The sequence below is a fragment of the Gobio gobio genome, assembly GCF_949357685.1.
Source record: "Gobio gobio genome assembly, chromosome: 16".
Classification (NCBI taxonomy): domain Eukaryota; kingdom Metazoa; phylum Chordata; class Actinopteri; order Cypriniformes; family Gobionidae; genus Gobio; species Gobio gobio.
Genome location: NC_137109.1, coordinates 14,733,103 through 14,751,454, shown reverse-complemented (window position 1 = coordinate 14,751,454; position 18,352 = coordinate 14,733,103). Strand labels below are relative to the sequence as shown.

At 46.6% G+C, this 18,352-nt stretch overlaps 1 protein-coding gene across 1 annotated transcript in view; it reads left to right on the top strand.

The window, feature by feature from the left end:
- The window catches only part of fgfrl1a (fibroblast growth factor receptor like 1a), a 102,308-nt gene extending 85,323 nt beyond the window's left edge, over positions 1–16,985 (top strand). The window contains exons 5-7 of the mRNA XM_079839804.1: positions 7,162–7,446; positions 14,259–14,612; positions 15,137–16,985. Coding sequence (XP_079695930.1) covers positions 7,162–7,446; positions 14,259–14,612; positions 15,137–15,543 — 1,046 coding nt within the window. The 3' untranslated portion in view covers positions 15,544–16,985. The remainder of the gene's footprint in view (positions 1–7,161; positions 7,447–14,258; positions 14,613–15,136) is intronic.
- The last annotated feature ends 1,367 nt before the right edge of the window (positions 16,986–18,352 follow it).

The following is an 18,352-nucleotide window of genomic DNA, read 5'->3' as shown; positions in this document are numbered from 1 at the left end:
GGGGGGAAGCATTCCATTCCTCTCTGACGGCCACCATCTGATTTGATATTGGAGCACCGCTGAACACGGCAGTGTTCAAACAGGGCCTGACCTGCTTGTTTTTGTACTGTGGAGCGTAGCAGTTTTGATGGCTGCTAGTGGGAGGGAGATGCTTAGTTCACCATTGTGTTTGCTTTTGTGGTGTTTGTTCAGAGTCTGCTATGAGCAGTAACAGTCAGCAGGGAACTATAGAGTGAAACTACAGAGGAGCTACTGTTTGCTTTGTCTGATTGCATTCATGGTGTGGTGCTTTGCTCAGTAAATTTGCCCACACAAGAACTTCATGTCCGCTCTTTTAAAGATTTATTTTCTTTGTAATGTTAGCGGTGTTGTGTAAATTCTGATGATGAATCAGTATTCCACCTTTCTCCCTGTATTAATTTAAAGCTCTTAAGTGTGGAAAAGCAGTATGCATTTTTTTTATTTAGGTATCAGATTTCTGAAATCTAAATTGGACAAGTGTCATGAAAATGGGGAATATTTTTACCCCCAAAAATCTAAAGACGGATTTTTAAGATGTGACTATTTTTATTCCCCCAAATTCTCATTACTGTGATGTTTCCAGATATTTTGGGTATTTGCAACTATTATTATTCTTGATGAAAAGTCTTTTTAGATTCTGATTAGTATTTCTTACTGTATTACAGTAAAAAAAATGCTGTTCCCTTTCGTTCAGTCACTACGACGTAACGTTAGTGACTAACGAATGGGGGTTTCGCTTAGAAGCCTATCAACTTCGAGTTTTGAGAAAACGCCCAATGGCGTGCCAATGCCATGGGGCATGCGGAATTTGCATACGTAGCTCCGCCTCACTGCGTGAGTATATAAGGAAGTACGAGGCAATATCGCATTATGTTTCTGCTTTCGGAGCCAAGAGTACCTACCTCTTCACTCCTACAGCCTTCTGAGACTCTGTCAGCTTCTTCGAGACGAGCAGCTTTCCAGTCGGTGTTGGTGTGACGGCGCGTTCCAGTGATCGCATACTTCCTGCCTGCTGATCTGTGCAGTGGTCTGCATCCAGCTGGTGTGTGTTTCCCTGGGCGCTTCGGCATCGACTGTGAAGTTTCCTCTCACAAAAGAGCTTGCACGTGACGCGTCCTTTTCAGGATGTTTCGTCCGTGCACTTCTGGGTGCGGTAGATCGCTTTTTTCTTTCGACGGGCACGAGCGCTGTGTGACGTGTTTGGGCTTTCAGCACGCTCAGGCAGCGCTCGTGGATGACTCATGTTCTCTCTGCGGGAACCTGGCCATCTCAGTGCTACGATCGAGACTCCGTGAATTCCTTGCTGATGCCGGAACGAGAGTCCCCTCCGTCCCCCCCCAATCTGCGGTCTCCTCTGGAGGCGGCACTTTGGCTGGTGACCAGGGTGATCTGAGGGTGACGGTGTGGAATAAAGCTCCGACGCTAGTTCCTCGGCCCACACCCCCCTCTCAGGCACTTGACCCGGCCCGCGCTCAGGCGTCTACATCGGGGCCGGCTCCTGCTGTCCCGACTGTGGCGTTTGGCGCGGCGGAGGAGGAAGTGATGTCTATCGCCGCATCACAAGGTGGGCTGGAGTCATCTGAGGATGAGGATTCGGCTGTGCTGCCACCTTCGGGTGTCCCAGCATTGCCCGAGTCGGACCCAGAGTTGACAGCCATGCTCTCTCGGGCCGCCGCAGCGCTTGGACTGGAGTGGAACCCTCCGCCTCAGCCCGAGCGTTCGCGGTTGGATGATTGGTTTTTGGGGGCGGCGCGTTCGGACACCCGTCCGGCCGCTCCTCCAATACCTTTCTTCCCCGAGGTGCATGAAGAGGTCGCGCGTTCCTGGAAGGCCCCGTTGTCTTCCCGTGAACGTTTGGCGGCCTCTTCCGCCTTCACCTCTCTCGATGGAGCCGCGGCTCATGGGTACACTGGGGTCCCCCCAGTCGAACGTTCTGTTGCGATGCAACTGTGTCCACAGAGCGCTTCGTCCTGGCGTGGTGACCCAAAGCACCCCTCCAAGGCCTGTAGGTTTTCGTCATCTCTGGTGGCGAAGTCCTATAGAGCTGCGGCGCAGGCCGCCGCTTCTTTGCATACCATGGCAACTCTTCAGGCTTACCAAGCCAAGTTGCTGTGCGATATGCACGAGAGAGGGGCTGATCCAGGGCTCAGCAATGAGTTGCGTGCCGCCACCGACCTCGCTCTCCGGGCGACGAAGGTGACCGCGCGCTCCCTGGGTCAGGTGATGTCCACAAATGTGGTCCAGGAGAGACACTTATGGCTCACCCTGTCTGATATGCGCGACGCCGAGCGAACACGTTTCCTCGACGCCCCCATATCACAGGATGGGCTATTCGGCGGAGCGGTCGAGAGCTTCGCCCAACAGTTCTCGGCCGCTCAGAAGCAGACTGAGGCAATAAAATACATCCTGCCCCGGCGGTCAGCTGCTGCCTCCACCCCACCGCCCGCGCAGGTGCCTCAGCCTGCTCGCCGCCGAGGACGTCCTCCCGCGGCTTCCTCCGCCTCTGCGCCACCCAAGCAGCAGCCTCCACCCGGGCCGCGCAGAGGCAGCCGCAGGAAGGCGTCCCAGTCCGCTCCAGCCCCGCAGCCCGCGAAGAAACGCCAGGCTAAGCGGCGCTCCTGATGCGGACGGCTCAGGGATGGGCAGTTCTTTCCAGGAGACGGCGGCAGGGCCGCTCCTTCCCCCGGTGGAGGGCCGGGGGAGAATCTTTTGTTCAGCTGCTGGCCCCCGGGTCAGCAGCACCCTAATGTGGTTAAAGAAAGAACTGACAAACCCATCCCTGAGCCCCCAGAGATCGGTGACGGCAGTGCGCGCCACCCTCGGGTCACGCCACTCTCGTCCCTCTCTGTCGCCAGCCCCCTGGCAGAGCAGACCCCCGTGGAACGCGAGTCCTTCCCTGGTCTCCTCTGTCAGGGCGCAGCCGTTAACCGTGCTCCGACCCGGGGACGCCCAACAGCCTCCCCTGTCCGCGCCGGTAACGCTGCCTCGCTGCCCCACCCGGGGTACGCCTACTGTCCGTATGACCCCGTTGGTGCAGTCTCTGGAAGCCTGGCTTCAGCTTCCGGGGCTGTCCCGCTGGGTTGCCCGGACCGTCAGGCTCGGCTACGCGATTCAGTTCGCGCAGGCTCCTCCCCGTTACAGGGGAGTCCGCTATACCGTGACCGGGGCCCATGCCCCCGTCATGCGTGCGGAGATTGCCACTCTACTGGCGAAGGGTGCGATCGAGCCTGTCCCTCCAGCCGAAATGAGGTCGGGGTTCTACAGCCCCTACTTCATTGTACCCAAGAAAACCGGTGGGTTACGGCCAATCCTGGACCTTCGCATCTTGAACCGATCCCTTCACCGGCTTCCGTTCAAGATGTTGACTGCGAAACGCCTTTTCGAATGCGTTCGTCCGGACGATTGGTTTGCAGCGATCGACCTGAAGGACGCCTACTTCCATGTCTCCATCCTTCCTCGACACAGACCGTTCCTACGGTTTGCTTTCGAGGGGCGGGCATACCAGTACGCAGTTCTCCCATTCGGGTTATCTCTGTCCCCTCGCGTCTTCACGAAGATCGCCGAGGCAGCCCTTGCGCCCCTTTGGCAGCACAGGGTCCGCATCCTGAACTACCTCGACGACTGGCTCATACTAGGCCACTCTCGAGAGCAGGTTTGCGGACACAGAGATCTGGTTCTCCACCACTTAACCCGTCTGGGCCTTCGGGTCAACTGGGAGAAGAGCAAACTCTGCCCAGTGCAGAGGATCTCTTTTCTCGGTATGGAGATCGACTCGGTCGCCATGTACGCGCAGCTTTCGAGCGAGCGCGCGCAGTCTCTGCTGACTTGCCTCCGACAAATCGAGAGCAAGAATGCGGTTCCACTGAAACTTTTTCAGAGGCTCCTGGGGCATATGGCATCTGCAGCCGCGGTAACGCCGCTCGGATTGCTTCATATGAGACCGCTTCAGCACTGGCTTCGCGATCGAGTCCCGAGATGGGCATGGCAGTCTGGCACGCTCCGGATCCAAGTGACTCGGGCCTGCTTACAGACACTCACCCCGTGGTCGAACCTCAGCTTTCTACGGGCCGGTGTGCCCTTAGAATGAGTTTCCAGGCATGTTGTCGTATCGACGGATGCCTCTGCCACGGGCTGGGGTGCCATGTGCAATGGACAAGCAGCCGCGGGCTCCTGGACAGGACCCCAGCGCCTCCTGCATGTCAATTGCCTCGAGTTGCTGGCAGTACGGTTCGCCCTGCACCGCTTCCGAGCGTTGCTGAAGGGTCAACATGTGCTCGTCCGGACAGACAACACGGCCGTAGTAGCGTACATCAACCACCAGGGCGGTCTACGCTCCCGCCGCATGTCTCAACTCGCCCGCCATCTCGTCTTATGGAGTCAGAAGCGCCTGAGGTCCCTTCGTGCTGTCCATATTCCGGGAGTCCTGAACCACGCAGCCGACGAGCTCTCGCGGTTTCAGCCTCTCCCGGGAGAATGGAGACTCCATCCCCGGACGGTTCAGCTGATTTGGGAACAGTTCGGCGACGCACAGGTAGACCTGTTTGCCTCCCACGACTCTTCCCACTGCAGCCTGTATTATTCCCTGACCGAGGGCATGCTCGGCACGGATGCACTGGCGCACAGCTGGCCGCGGGGCCTACGCAAATATGCGTTTCCCCCAGTGAGCCTACTCGCACAGCTTCTGTGCAAGATCAGGGAGGACAAAGAGCAGGTCCTTTTGGTCGCCCCGTACTGGCACGGCCGGACCTGGTTCCCCGAACTCATTCTCCTTGCGACAGCCCCTCCCTGGCCTATTCCTCTGAGACCGGACCTCCTTACTCAGAGACGGGGCACCCATTGGCACCCGCGTCCCGACCTTTGGAACCTCCACGTGTGGCTCCTAGACGGGACCCGGCAGGTTTGAGTGGCCTACCACCTACGGTGGTCGCCACCATCACTTCCGCTAGGGCAGAGTCCACTCGGCATGCCTATGCGTTGAAGTGGAACCTCTTCGTCACCTGGTGCTCTTCCCGCCAAGAAGACCCCTGGAAATGTCCGATCGGGTCCGTGCTTGAGTTTCTCCAAGAGGGGCTGGAGCGAAGGCTGTCTCCCTCCACCCTCAAGGTATATGTGGCCGCAATATCTGCCCACCACGATCTCTTGGAGAACAAAAAGGTAAGTCAGCACGACCTGGTCATCAGGTTCCTGAGGGGAGCTAGGAGACTGAATCCTCCTCGCTCTCCTCTCGTACCCTCTTGGGACCTCGCAGTAGTACTAACTGCTCTGCAGAGACCTCCCTTTGAGCCTTTGCGGTCGGTCGATATTAAGTTTCTGTCTATGAAGACGGCTCTGCTGACCGCATTGGCCTCAGTCAAGAGGGTCGGGGACCTGCAGGCATTTTCGGTTGACGAAGCGTGCCTGGAGTTCGGGCCGGCTAACTCTCACGTGATCCTGAGACCCCGGCCTGGATATGTGCCCAAGGTTCCCACCACTCCGTTCAAGGACCAGGTGGTGAACCTGCAAGCGCTGCCTTTGGAGGAGGCAGACCCAGCCTTGGCATTGCTCTGTCCAGTACGCGCTCTCCGCGCCTACGTAGACATGACGCAGTGTTTCAGGACCTCAGACCAGCTCTTTGTCTGTTATGGTGGAGAGCGGAAGGGAAGTGCTCTCTCAAAGCAAAGGCTGTCTCACTGGATAGTGGACACCGTTGCTTTGGCTTACCAGCAGCAAGGCCGACCATGTCCCCTTGGTGTGAGGGCACACTCCACCCGGAGTGTGGCTTCCTCTTGGGCTCTAGCGCATGGCGCCTCGCTAGCAGACATCTGCAGAGCTGCAGGCTGGGCGACACCCAACACATTCGCCAGATTCTACAATCTCCGAGTGGAGCCAGTGTCCGACTATGTACTCGCCCCCCCGAGGGGCCGGTGATGGGCCAGGCTCAGGTGTCTTCGCTTGCTCGCCACTCCACTCCACGGACTGGATACGTGCGATATTTTCCTCAGGTGAGCTCCCCGAGAGCCCTGAGCTCCTCCAGCACTGTCGACGCCGACATCAGTTCAGTCTGCCCTCTCGAGCCCAGACCCTCATGTCCGGCCAGGTGCCCCATGTGCATGGTTCCCTCCGGCGACCCCCACATGTGTATTTCACCGTAAGTCTCCGCAGTGAGCGGGTTTCTTCCCTTGGCGTGTCCCCGCCACCCCTAGGGTTAAAAATCCACCTTCGGCTGGTACCCTAGAGATCTTCCATATGCAGCCCTCTCCGGGTCATATGTGTCTCTTAAGTCCTCCCCACGGGTAGGCATCTTGGCATTCCCTCACTGGGATATGCTTCCCAGTGTACCTTGGTAATCCTGTGTTAAGTGGGAGTCCTTCGTCCGTACTAGTCTTACGACAGGGAACTCACACTTACGCAGGGCGCTGGAAGACGGCTGAGTGGCGGGATTATATTGGGACCCCCATTCGTTAGTCACTAACGTTACGTCGTAGTGACTGAACGAAAGGGAACGTCTCGGTTACGGATGTAACCCTCGTTCCCTGAGGAGGGAACGGAGACGTAACGTCCCCTTGCCACATCAGCTGTGTTGCCTGGAACGCAGGAGTTCAGTCTTGGCTCCTCAAGCAGGTAACATAATGCGATATTGCCTCGTACTTCCTTATATACTCACGCAGTGAGGCGGAGCTACGTATGCAAATTCCGCATGCCCCATGGCATTGGCACGCCATTGGGCGTTTTCTCAAAACTCGAAGTTGATAGGCTTCTAAGCGAAACCCCCATTCGTTAGTCACTAACGTTACGTCTCCGTTCCCTCCTCAGGGAACGAGGGTTACATCCGTAACCGAGACGTTTTTAATTAAGGATAAAGGCATTACACATATGCTATCATAACATACTGCAAAAATACCAGTTTGAATAGTTTTTAATCTTATATTTAAAAAAAACGAAAGATTTTCTTATACATTCTTAATCATTTCTTACTTTTTCAGTTTTGAAGTAAAAAAATGACAGATTCGACAAATTCACAACTTAAAAGTTTTACTAAAGTTGGCTGTAAACCTGACAAAACTGCTAGAAACCTGTTCCAGTCAGGTTTTAAGTTGCTCTAGTCCAAAAAAAGAAAGGTGCTGTCTAACCTTATCTTTCCTTTTTTCTTTCTTTGTATAGTGCGGCCCCGCTTCACACAGCCGGCCAAAATGAGAAAGCGCGTAATTGCCCGGCCGGTGGGGAGCTCAGTAAGGCTTAAGTGCACCGCGAGTGGCAACCCCAGACCGGACATCATCTGGCTGAAGGACAGCAGGCCTCTGACGCCCGAGGAGGTGGGCGAGGGCCGGAAGAAGAAGTGGACTCTCAGCCTGAAGAACCTCACGCCTGAACACAGCGGCAAATACACGTGTCACGTGTCCAACCGTGCCGGGGAGATCAACGCTACCTATAAAGTGGAAGTCATCCGTGAGTAATTCACCTGATCTCTTTGATGATTCTCTTATAAAGTGTCGACTGAAAGCATGAACATGCAGCAACAGTTAAACATTACGGTAACACTTTACAATAAGGTTCATTAGTTAACATTAATTAACTACATAAGTTAACTGCACTTTTAAAGCATTTATTTATCTTTGTTAATGTTAATTTCAACATTTACTAATACTTTATTAAAATCGTGTTAACATTAGTTAATGTACTGTGAACTAACATGAACAAACTATGAACAGCTGGATTTATATTAAGTAACAAATGTACTGCTCATGATTAGTTCATGTTAGTTAATACATTTACTAATGTTAACTAATGAAACCTTATTGTAAAGTGTTACCAACATTACTTGTCTCGGAGCTGGATGCTGTTCAGGGGGGTTTAACAGCTGTCTGGCATGCTGTCAGTTTAGTGTTGGGAAGAATTTACCTAATCATTCCTAACAAACAACATTAGCATTCTCCATTAGCAGCACTAATGCACTGCAGCACCAGCTAAACTGTCTCAATCAATTAATGGCTTATCATTAGGAATGCATGATATTTAAAAATGATTATTATTCAGACACCAGATATAATTTTTTACTTGTGGGTGCAGGACACTATAGTTCATTTATGTAAGTGAGGATAGCAAAATAAAGTAATGTATGATATATTATACCCAAAAATTCTTCATACAGTGACTACCAGTATGACTACCAGTAAAATTGATAAACATGTGGGAGCAAAATTTGATCACTTTGATCTGACCATGTTTTGTTTGTGTGTTTTTTCTTTAATTGCTAATGCGACCTTTTACACCACAGACTGAACAAAATGAAGCATTGCTTTGTCATTGGTTGACCTAAATTGGAATTATCTAATTGTGTGCTTAAATTTAACAGCTGACAGCTGATTGGTTGATTGTAATCCATTACATACCTTTCTATCAAAGTTATCTGACATTATCAAGATAAATTTGTTCTGAAAGAGATCTTTGTCATATTTTATTACCATTTTATAAACTATGGCAAATAAACTGTGATAATGTGAGAAAATGTTGAAGGTGTCTGAATAAATTTTGGTTTGACTGTATATTATGGCTTCACAAATACTAAATAACTGAATAAACTTTCAATTAAAGATCGACCGATATAGATTTATTTATATCGATACTAATTATTTGCATGTTATAGAACTGATATTTGTTTGTAGTAGTATGAACGCGACTTCACGAGACTAATGATGAGCATCGACAACAGAGAGAGAGAATTAAAGTCAGCTTTTATTTCCAACATGTGCTCATTCCTGGCTGTTATATTTAATTCATGTTCAGTTATTTTTTTGATCCAAGTTTAAACTACATAACACGCATTTATGTAGCATATCTAATTTGTGTATTAAATGGCTGTTATGTTAAATAAAGTTTATTAATTAATAGTCTGGGAGCCAAAGTCTCAAAAGCTCAATAAAATGGGTTGAACCTGACATGGTCTGCCATACTTTTTATTTGTGTTTTTTCTGTTAACTTTGACCCTAGGAACCAATAATTGGAGGGTCTGCTCTGCCGGAAATATCGCAAAAAAAAATTGTGGCCATTTTCATGTATGCACCCTTAATTTTTTATCAGAAAAATGTGAAAAATTTTTTTTTTCCTCAAATCCTCAGTGGGTTGGGTAGGCTGTCAATAAATGCATTCCAGATACACAGAACACATGTGCTGACAACATCCACTGAAAAAAATAACTCTTAAAACACATTTCTACATGATTTTGCATCAATTTAATGCAAAAAATAGGCATTTTCTCACTTTTTTCCAATATTTCAATCTTTACTTCATTGGCTTCTTCATTCATATCAAGTTATGACATCAGTCAATATGCCATTCTTTTCACCAAATAGTTTACTCATTCCACAGAAAAAATTATAAAAATCCAAACAAAATCAATGGATCTGTGATGATTTCACTACTAGTTGGTATATATGTCCTCGGGGGGCAAAAAGGGAGCAGACGTCCTGTCAAGGCAGGGGCTGAGGCCTGGGGAGTAGCGACTTTACCCAGAGGTGGTAGAAGCCATGTGCGAGAGGTTCGGCCCAGTGGAAGTGGATCTGTTCGCGTCTCGACACCCATCCCACTGCCCTTTGTGGTTTTCTCTCAAGTACAGACATGGCTGCTGCATCTATGCATTTCCCCCGTTCACTCTGCTCCCGGGAGTCTTGGAGCGGGTCCACCAAGAAGGGATCAGCCTACTTTTAATAGCACCCTGCTGGCCGACCCAGGTATGGTTCTCGAACATCGTAGCACAGCTAGCAGGCCTCCCGTCTCAGGCAGGGGGCACAATATTTCACCCCCGGCCAGAGCTGTGGAACCTTTGGGTCTGGCCCCTGAGGGGGCCTGGTACCTAGAGGCGGGCCTATCGGCAGGTGTAGTTGAGACTTTACTCAGCTCCAGGGCTCCTTCCACGAGGAGATAGTACAGCATGAAGTGGAATGTGTTTTCCACTTGGTGTAGAGAGCGTTAGGTGGACCCAGTCAACCCAGTGGCTTCAGTGCTGGAGATCGTCCAAGATCGTTTCTCCGCCGGTCTTACCCCATCCACACTTAAGGTGTACGTGGCTTCCATTGCAGCTTTCCACTCACCTGTAGGTGATGGGCCTCTGGGTAAGCACCCTTTGGTTGTACGTTTCCTCCATGGAGCTCGGAGGATGAGGACTGCGACTCGGTCCAGAGTCCCAACTTGGGATCCGGCAGTGGTTCTGGAAGGGTTGTCTGCGGCTCCCTTCGAACCGTGTCGGCTGAGGCAAAGAACCTGACCTTTTAAGATGGCCTCTCTTCTTGCTATCACTTACTGAGGAGGGTGGAGGACCGGGGTCGGTTACGCCAACTTGCCTGGAGTTTGCCCCTGGCGGAGTTAAGGCCATCTTACTTCCAAGGCCGGGCTATGTGCCCAAGGTGCCATCGAGTGAGGCACGGTCAGTGGTTCTTTAGGGCTTCCATCCTCCACCTCACGTGACGGCGGAAGAAAGGAGACTTCACCTGCTCTGCCCTGTCAGAGCAGAGTTCTGGAAAAAAGAGTTTATCTGGAGAAGTCTTCACTGTGGAGGAAGTCAGACCAGTTGTTGGTGTGCTTTGGCTCACCCAAGAAAGGGCTTCCTGCGTCAAAACAGACAATCAGTAAGTGGATTGTCCAGGCTATAGCCATGACTTATCAGGTGCGTAATTTGCCTTCAATGATAGCCGTGAGGGCTCATTCCAGAGACATGGCATCCTCTGTGGCCCTCCTTTCTGGAATCTCGCTTCCTCGCTGGCGCTAGGGTGCTCGCGTCCTAAGTGTGCCTGGGTTCCAGCTTCACACTTGGTTGGGCGTGATTCTCGTGTGGCCTAGTGGGTATTCGTTCCCCAAAGTGTTGTTAGATGCAGTGCGAGTTCCCTCGAAAGGGAACGTCTCGGGTTACAACTGTAACCCTTGTTCCCTGAGAAGGGAACGAGATGCATGGAGCGTCTGCTTGATCGCTATGCTTAGGGAGCGTCCCCAAAGTGTCGTTAGATGCAGTGTCTCGTTCCCTTTTCAGGGAACAAGGGTTACAGTCGTAACCCAAGATGATTTCTTTCACCTGAATGCACAATATTTCCCATTTGCAGATTTGGTTCTGATCTTATTGGGTTTGCTGTGGAGGAAAAGATAGTGAGAAGAGAAGGCAGCAGAGGATTGGGACAGTAAAGAGGAGGGGAGTGGAGAGGAGAGTGGAGGATTGAATGGAAGAGAAGCGTGGAATGAGGAGAGAAGAGTGAAGAGGATAGGGGTGGAATGAACGAGAGATATAAGAATAGTGGAGGAAAAAGAGGAGTGAATTGACCAAGAAAGAAGAGTGGAGAGGTATGGAGAGGAGAAGAGGGAAGAGGAGAATAGTGGAGAGGAGTGGAAGAGGAGAAGATTGGAGAGGATAGGAGAGGAGAGAAGAGAAGAGTGGTGAGAAGTGGAGTGGATTGGAGAGGAGAGGAGACTAGAGAGTGAAGAGTACAGGAGTGGATTGAACAAGAGAGAAGAGTGGAGAGGAGTGGATGGAATAGGAGTGGAGAGGGGAGAAGAGAAGAGGAGAGGATTAAACAAAAGAGGAGAAGCGTGGAGGAGAGGAGTGAACAGGAGAGAACAGGAGAGGAGTGATGTGAATTGGAGAAGAATGAAGGATGAAGCCTGAGTTCTTAACCAAACAGCTGAAAAGAAAGCTGCTCAGTCCCAACTATACTGCTTGCATAATATGTCAGAAAACAGACAGTGACGCTGGTCCTCTTCAGAAACTGACAAATCAAGGCTACCCTTCCCTCCTATATGCTGTAACCAACAGAAAGGATGATGTCTCATACAGACTTGACAATGGGCTGAAACCTCAATGTGACTTTCTGAGGAGGAATACTTTGTGGCACACACAATGTTGTGCGAGGTACACAGATCTTAAAACTGTTGACCAGACGAGGAAAAAAGTTGAAAAGCCAGAAGTCAAGCTCTTTCATCCAGCTCATTTCAATTATTCCATGGTGACAATGCGGGCAGATCAGTAGAGCATGCACGACCAGGGGGAATAGATCCCTCATTTTGATCGCCACTTATGACAGACAGAATGCAGTTTGGGAAAAAGCAAACAAACTTGAAGATGAAGAGATACTACACAAGACTTGTGGTCCTGATGGAAACAAGTGTTCTGATATGATTGCTGAGGTGTTCCGGTACCACAAGGAATGCATGACCAACTACCTGACAAAGCGTCTTCGTTCACAGGGAAGGACTAGTACTGCCACCACTCCAAATGATGCTGCACTGAACCAACTCATATCTCGGATAGATGAGCCCTTTTTCAAAGACCCATAGACTTAGTTACAGCTTTGAGGGATGAATTCTGTAAATACTTGGAAAGCCTTGGAGTTCAGAATGTTACCTCATACAGATGTCAGTTCTTGATTGCCCGCCTTAGAAGGCACAATGAAGTAGGTGGCAATTGTAAAATAATGGTTGTTCCACAGAAAAGATGTTCCATCCTGAATGTTCCAGCAGAAATTAATGTTGGCTGCATGCTCTCAAATTTGAAGGAACTTTCAGGGTTACTTCAGTGATTTAGCATTAAGCTTTGTATCAGTAGAAACCCAGTAGTATATTCAAATTATGGTACTTTCCCCCCTCATATCCCCCTGAGACGAGAGAATTATGCATTTTATTTCTGGAAAAAATCCTCAGATGATGCAAATAGATATAGAGTTGACACCAGATGATACCATAGTCTCTTCCTACAACACTGCAAAGAGAATATGGAAGGACCTCCAGAACCAACGTAAGCAGATCCTGAAGGAAGCAAGAGAAGCCAGAACAGCTCAAGCCAGTGGAAGTCAGCGGATGCCTGGAAGTATGACTTAAGACCCGTCACTGCAGCTAGAGATATCATACCTGGACACATCCCGAAGAGTGAGCTCTAACCTGTATAACCACCTGGCATGGATGATAACAGATGCAACTCCACAGTTAGGCGAGGACGACCGGGTGAAAGTCAGTCCTAAGCAGCAAGAACAAGTTCTTGCCCAGGATGTCTGCCAAGCAGATGCCAAGATCCCAACACTCTTCCATTGGGAGAACAGGGTTATGTTGAAATTAAAAAGATGCCTAGGCCATGATGTTTAATAATGTGGACATTAACAACCATGTTAAATATCCAGTATATCCAGAGTAGCCTAAAATTCTATTGAGGTTCTGAGCTTGTTGATCGCCAAATAGTAGTGAAATCATCACAGATCCATTGATTTTGGTTGGATTATTATATTTTTTTCTGTGGAATGAGTATACTATTTGGTGAAAAGAATGGCATATTGACAGATGTCATAACTTGGGGGAATAGTTGATTGCCAATGAAGTAAAGATGAAAATACTGGAAAAAAAGTGAGAAAACGCCTATTTTTTTGCATTCAATTGATGCAAAATCATCTAGAAATGTTTTTTAAGAGTTATTTTTTCAGTGGATGTTGTCAGCACATGTGTTCTGTGTATCTGGAATGCATTTATTAACAGCCTACCCAACCCAACTGAGGATTTGAGGACAAAATTCATTTTTCAAATTTTTCAGATAAAAAATAAAGGGTGCATACACTAAAATGGCCACAATTTTTTTTTGCGATATTTCGGGCAGAGCAGACCCTCCAATTATTGGTTCTTAGGGTCAACGTTAACAGAAAAAACACAAATAAAAAGTATGGCAGACCATGTCAGGTTCAACCCATTTTTGAGACTTTGGCTCCCCGACTATAAGGAATGAAAGTTATTTTACCATTGAACACTGTTGTTGATTCATCTCCCCTCAGACGCATTGCTTTAATGGCGGTCTTATGCGCAATTCGACCATTTATCGGTGAATCTGATATTATAAAACCGATACCCGATTATGGGAAAACGCTATATCGGTCAATCTCTACTTTAAATACATTCCTGAGTGGAATAGGAGTGTTGTAAAGTAGAGTTTAAAGTTTGAGTGGTTAGTTTGGTTTGGTAAAGACTAGTGTGACATTTAGTAGTAAAGATTTTATCCAGTTCAATTGCTATTTGCTCTAGATTAAATCGTGACTATACCTGTTGACGTTACAACCACATCCTAGCAGTGGGGTGTTTATTAATCTTGCTCTCGGTAGAGTAATGTGTGACATTTTTTCCTCACTCATAATAACATAAAACTATTTTTAGAACAGAAAATAGAAAGACCAATCCGAAAGGCATAGACCCACACTTGGTTTAAATACTGATTTATAAATAAAATCTTCCTTATTTCATTACAGAGCGCACAAATTCCAAGCCCATCTTGACGGGCACTCATCCAGTAAACACTACAGTAGACTACGGTGGCACCACATCCTTCCAATGTAAAGTACGCAGTGACGTGAAGCCGGTTATCCAATGGTTGAAGAGGGTCGAACCAGGCGGTGAGAGCAAGTACAACTCCACTATTGAAGTCGGAGACCATCGCTTCGTTGTGTTGCCCACGGGTGAAGTATGGTCACGGCCAGACGGCTCCTATTTGAACAAGCTACTTATCACTCGAGCCAAAGAGGAGGACGCTGGCATGTACATCTGCCTGGGGGCCAATACCATGGGCTACAGCTTCCGCAGTGCCTTCCTTACTGTGCTGCCTGGTGAGTATCATTCTCTGGGACACATTTTAGACTTCTGTAGCATTTCAATTTTTCATTTATGTAAGTGAGGATAGCAAAATAAAGTAAACTGTGACATATTATACCCAAAAATTCTTCATACAGTGACTACCAGTAAAATTGATAAAAATGTGGGAGCAAAATTATTCAAACACTTTGACCTGACCATGTTTTGCTTCAGTGTTTTTTCTTTATTGCTAATGTGACCTTTTACACCACAGACTGAACAAAATGAAGCATTGCTTGGTCATTGGTTGACCTAAATTGGTATTATCTAATTGTGTGCTTAAATTTAACAGCTGACAGCTGATTGGTTGATTGTAATCAATTACATCCCTTTCTATCAAAGTTATCTGACATTATCAAGATGAATTTGTTCTGACACAGTTTAACTCTGAGTTCTATTTAATATTATTGATAATATCGTTTAAAATATAATTGAAAGTATTCTTTATTTTAATTTCTCATTGTCTCATTGTGGTTTTTACGTCTTTGTCTTCATCCAGATCCAAAACCGCCATTCTCTCCAATCCCGTCTGTTCTGCCTCCCAGTCTTCCCTGGCCCGTCATCATCGGCATTCCCGCAGGAGTGGTCTTTATTCTCGGTACTGTCCTGCTCTGGTTCTGCCAGTCCAGAAAGCACTGTTCTTCAGGAGCTATAATCTCAGCCCAGACCTTACCCAACGGCCACCGGCAGCCCCCGAGAGACCGGGCGCTCGCGGCTGCCGACAAAGACTACATTGGCTCCGTCACCTACGAGGAGTATTTGGCTCAGCAGCAGCAACAACAGCTTCTGCTGGCCCAAGCTGCTCCCAAAGTCTATCCAAAGATCTACTCAGACATTCACACACATACCCACTCGCATGTGGACGGCAAAATTCACCAGCACCAACACATCCACTACCAATGCTAGCATGTACTTCATGCTTACAGTCTGCTGTTTTTTCTTCACATATTTCTTCAGTCTTTGGACCCAAAATGTTGTTGGCAAAATACGGCAGCGTGTTAGCCACTGCCTCAAACAAACATTTCTACTCAAATTGTTGAGAACGGAAAGACAATTGAGCCATGTTGTTGCAGTCTAACCAGTCCCTTTATGAACAGTGGGGTGGAAAAGGGTAAGGCTAACAAAAAAATGATGACATTTGAGTCATCAAATGGAGAAAAGTTTCATGTAAACACTGCTGACAGAGCAAACACTTCCACATATTTGTCCACAATGTATTGTCTCTTCGATACGTATCTGCTTTCAAACTGTGAAACACTACAATATTTTAATTGTCCATTGACTAATCTTGTGGACGGGGCCAAAAGGATTTTTTTTTTTTTTTTTGGATTAGCACCAAATCTCAGTGAAACGTTCGTTTGCATGCATAAGAAAATTGTTTGCAGGTATTGAAAGATCCAATTACAGTGTATTTAGTTACATCCGATTGAATGCATGAGAGCCTACGTTGATGTTGTTTTTGCAGGTATGGTCTACTTTGTAGTTTTCGATTTTAAGAAATGGTGTAGGTTCAGTCAATCTAGTTTTGGGTATCTTTAATGGAAAAAGAGAATATTAATGAGCTATGGTTATATCGTAACTAAAGATACAATGAGATTTTGCCATTGTACGTTCTGGCAAGGGGTGCCTTGTGTTTCTCATTAACTTTGTACTTTTCTTTTCAGGGCCTGCTCTGAATAACCTGAGGTACTGCAATCCCATAGTTGCTCTATGGCTTTGTTTTTTGTGTGTGTGTGGGAGGGAAGTTGTATTTTTATAAGCTTGACCACTATAATGAATACTGTGTAAAATGCCTTTGACTGCTCATGTAATGACTGCCCTTTTAATATTTACAGAAGTGAGTCAGAGTTTCGAAAACAAAAAGACTGAAACTCAGACATATTGTGCATTGTCTGTGCATGTGTTTACTGTGATGTTCATGGTAATGAGTCAATGCTGAAATGACTGCGGTAATACAGGAATGCACTTAACCCAGACAAAAATTAAATCCATTGCCCCTGTTGTTTTAACATCGGAAAGTGATTCTAAAATAGTTAATTTATTTGTAAGCAATGTCTTGATGCTTTGAATTGGGAATAATCTAGATATTTTAAACCAAATATGGAGTATACCTAGCATTGTCTTCCCTTAGCTGCAGTGTAAGCTATGTACTGTAGCATATATCATGTGTTAAATATTTATATGCGCTGTTGAAAAAAATAACACAACGGTCATAATTATCTTTGTATGGACAATCTTGTACAGTCTGGCCTGTTTTTATGTTTAAAAAATATATGTTTGTCACATTGAAACATTAAAATCATTTTATCATTATCATAAAATGATAAAGCTCTTGTTCACCAGGTATGAAAATATGCCGAGTGTGTCATTTTCTGAATGTCATATTTATGTGGATACAAACTTAGTCTGTATATCTTTTATTTGGAATTCCATAAAATGTTTCTAATTTTATACCCACTTTTTGAAGTGGCAAAATATTATTATAACCTTACAACTAATTTACAAATTTCTTATCAACTATATACAATTATATTACAATTAGTACAAAATGTATGAGATAATTTTTAAACCATTTATATGCAGACTTTTTTTTATAATTCAGTGTAATATGAAAGACGTGAAATAAATCATATAAATACTGTAGCAGATGCTAAAATAATATATTGTTTAATGGTGTAACTACATCAGGGTCAGTAAGATTTTTGCATGTTTTTTTTTAAAGAAGCACCACTAAGGCTGCATTTATTTAATCAAAAATACAGTAAGAACATCAATAGTGTGAAATATTTAAAGCAATTGTTTTCTATTATATTTTAAAATGCAAATTACTATGATCAAAGCTGAATTTTCAGCATCATTACTCCAGTCTTCAGTGTCACGTCAATGGAATAAGCTTTCCATTGATGTATGGTTTGTTTGGATAGGACAATATTTGGCCGCGGTGCAACTATTACAACTGGAATCTGAGGGTGCAAAAAAATCGATTTGAGAGAGAATCGCAATGCATTTGGAAAATCTCAGAATAATTTCTCGATTCACGAAGCATCGATTTATTGTCCCAGCCCTAATTCCTTCTCAAAATAAATAATATGTGTGACCCTGGACCACAAAACTGGCCAGTCATAAGTCGCACGGGTATATTTGTGGCAATAGCCCACACATTGTATGGGTCAAAATTGTTGATTTTTCTTTTATGCCAGAAATCATTAGGATATTAATGTGATCATGTTCCATGAAGATATTTTGTAAATTTCCCAATTTAAATATATCAAACATTTATTATTATTAAAATTGTTATCTGGACAACTTTAAAGGTGATTTTCTCAAAAAAAAAATGTTTTTACACCCTCAGATTCCAGATTTTCAAATAGTTGTCGGCCAAATATTGTCCTATCCTAACAAACCATATATCAATGGAAAGCTTATTTCAGCATTCAGATGATGTATAAATCTCAATTTTTAAAAAAATTGACCCGTATGACTGGTTTTGTGGTCCAGGGTCACATATCATACACTACACTTAAGCGCGATCTGTCAAGTTGAATTGTGGGATATGTGTACGTTGGAGTAGACTGTCAAAATCGAGGGGACGGGGGTTTTCAAGTGGGCGAGGGAACTTTATCCACATAAACTTCCCTCGCCCATTTGACAGTGAAGTGAAGCTCACTTCAAAACGGTGGCAGGGATTCCTCCGAGGGGAAGTGCTTAGGGAAGT